Below are 2,221 nucleotides of genomic sequence, written 5' to 3'. Positions count from 1 at the left end.
ACCCCTCCATGCCGATGGTGTGCTAATCGCCTCCCCAGGCTCTGGGGAGAGCGACCACCATCGCCAATCCATAGACCGGAAGTTCAAAGTGTGTATTTTCTAGTGGGAACTACTGTGGGAAGACTGGGAAAGACCTGCCACTGCGACCGCCTTGTCCCACAACCACAGGATCCAGCCTTTTGTATTTTGACTGGGAAATTCCCCCCCATTTATGCTGCCGGCTTGTGCACATTCTTCATGTGAGAATGTACCACTACTGGTTTTAATGCACATTCTGCACTGAACTCAAATTAACTTTGATATTATGCTAGACATATAGAGTAATTTCTTTCACATTGCACTGGAACTCCTTCCCTGGCATCCTGGGAGTTCTGATTCTGTAGGGGAGCTACTGACTTCACTGCCTTAGTCATCTTCAGCTGGTGTCGTAATTGTACTTGCCTGTTGTGTTGCAATGGAAAGTTATATGGAGGGGTCACTGCAAAGGGAGGGAGGGAAGACCTCCCCTGTACATTCTTATGGAAAGCATGGCTTTACTGTAAGAAAGTTAATCTACTGATTCTAGTAGGATGTCTGTCCATCTCATATGACTGGAGTGTAAAGTCTTAGATCTGTGGACAAGACAAGCCTTTGAAGACAATTGGAATATACTTTATTTTTATTTTTGTAGGGAATAGAGGATTACCATGGTGATATGGATTTCAAAATGGCTGGGACAAATAAAGGCATAACAGCTTTGCAGGTATCCTCTAATCTCTCTTAATTCCCAAAAAAATCTCACCAAAATGATGTTACCAGTATATTAATTTTTTTTCATTGTGTATTATTAGGCTGACATCAAACTGCCAGGGATACCCCTAAAAATTGTAATGGAAGCTATTCAGCAAGCCACTGGTGAGTGCACCATTCGTGGCATTCATTCATTTCCTGATTTCTATGCTGTTTTGATTTATTTTCCACCAAGGGGTGATCTGCCTCCTCAAGAACGAAGAAGTTTATGAAGACACATACAGATCCACTTTCTTGTCCCTGTCTGGGTTGAGCGCTCTCTAATGTTTGGCTGGCATGCCACTCAGGGAGACCTTATAAATAAGTGATGCTCTTGGGAAGCTTCTGTAATACACTTACATTAATTTCAAAGGAGCCCAGGTATTTTGTATCTTACAAAGTAAATCGGTGTCTCCAAACTTTATAAACTGCTGTGCCTTGCTAAGCTTATTAGATCTCCCCCCCTTTCATCAGATACGTGAAGTTCTATGATGCAAATAGGAATTATTAATTTTATATGTAGGAAAACGCATGTTAGTAAATACATAGGCTCTGTTCATTGAAGAAAAGCTTGTGATTTACATCCAGATACCAATTCATAGATAAAGCTTTATTTTGATGTTCTACTGATTAAAATGTGCAGACCTAGTTCAGATGCGAACACTGTATTGTTAATTCAGGCTCGGATAATCTGCTTTGATGATCTGATTTCAGCCTTAGCCGTGTTTCGTCATCCAAGCAAACCATTCTTTGTGGTCAGTGAAGTGTGCCATGCAGCACGCTTTTTGTTTCTACAACAGAATGACAGTTCTGTCTCAGTGCTCTTGGGGGGAGAGAGCATTTTGCTTCATTTGCATGGACTGCAGAAAACACACAGTATCTTAAGAAATTAATTATTTGAAATACATCAGAGTTCTTGTGTGTGCAGAACCTATGATTTAGGTGAAGGGAGGAAATGGTGATTAGCCTCACTGGGTAATATATTTGAATGTAAAGCATCAATCCCCCACAACCATACATCTGTACACCATAACAAATTACTGCTAAAAGACGACATAAAAGAAAATGGAACAAAAGTTCACTATATTTTGTTTTATAGTAGCTATAGTTCTTGAAAATATGCCTTTCCTAGGGTAGGAGTGGTTTAATGCATTGTAAATAGCATTACATAGCTGGGGCACAAAATTTGGGTGGATCTAAAATATGTCTTTCTGTGTTCTTAATATCCTTTTCAAGCATAAGACTGGAAACAGATCTGCTTTTTGTTTAACAATATGGCTGCCCAAAACTGCCTGAAATTCTCGCTGTGGTACAGCAGTATAAAAAGTTTTGCTTGATGAGTCATGTTAGAAGCATTACAAAAGTGAGGCAGCTTTTCCTGTAAGTGACACATTTGGGGTTTGTTTTTTTGAATGCTAACATATGTGTGCTATATTTAAACTGGAAATATTTT

General features: G+C 39.6%; 1 protein-coding gene across 1 annotated transcript in view; it reads left to right on the top strand.

The window, feature by feature from the left end:
- Positions 1-2,221, top strand: part of PNPT1 (polyribonucleotide nucleotidyltransferase 1) — a 39,947-nt gene that overhangs the window by 29,168 nt on the left and 8,558 nt on the right. The window contains exons 20-21 of the mRNA XM_015426939.1: positions 671-742; positions 831-894. Coding sequence (XP_015282425.1) covers positions 671-742; positions 831-894 — 136 coding nt within the window. The remainder of the gene's footprint in view (positions 1-670; positions 743-830; positions 895-2,221) is intronic.

This window comes from Gekko japonicus, unplaced genomic scaffold (genome assembly GCF_001447785.1).
Source record: "Gekko japonicus isolate JY-2015 unplaced genomic scaffold, Gekko_japonicus_V1.1 scaffold141, whole genome shotgun sequence".
NCBI classification, from domain to species: domain Eukaryota; kingdom Metazoa; phylum Chordata; class Lepidosauria; order Squamata; family Gekkonidae; genus Gekko; species Gekko japonicus.
Note: the sequence above shows the minus strand (reverse complement) of the source record. Positions and strands in the feature narration are given on the sequence as shown.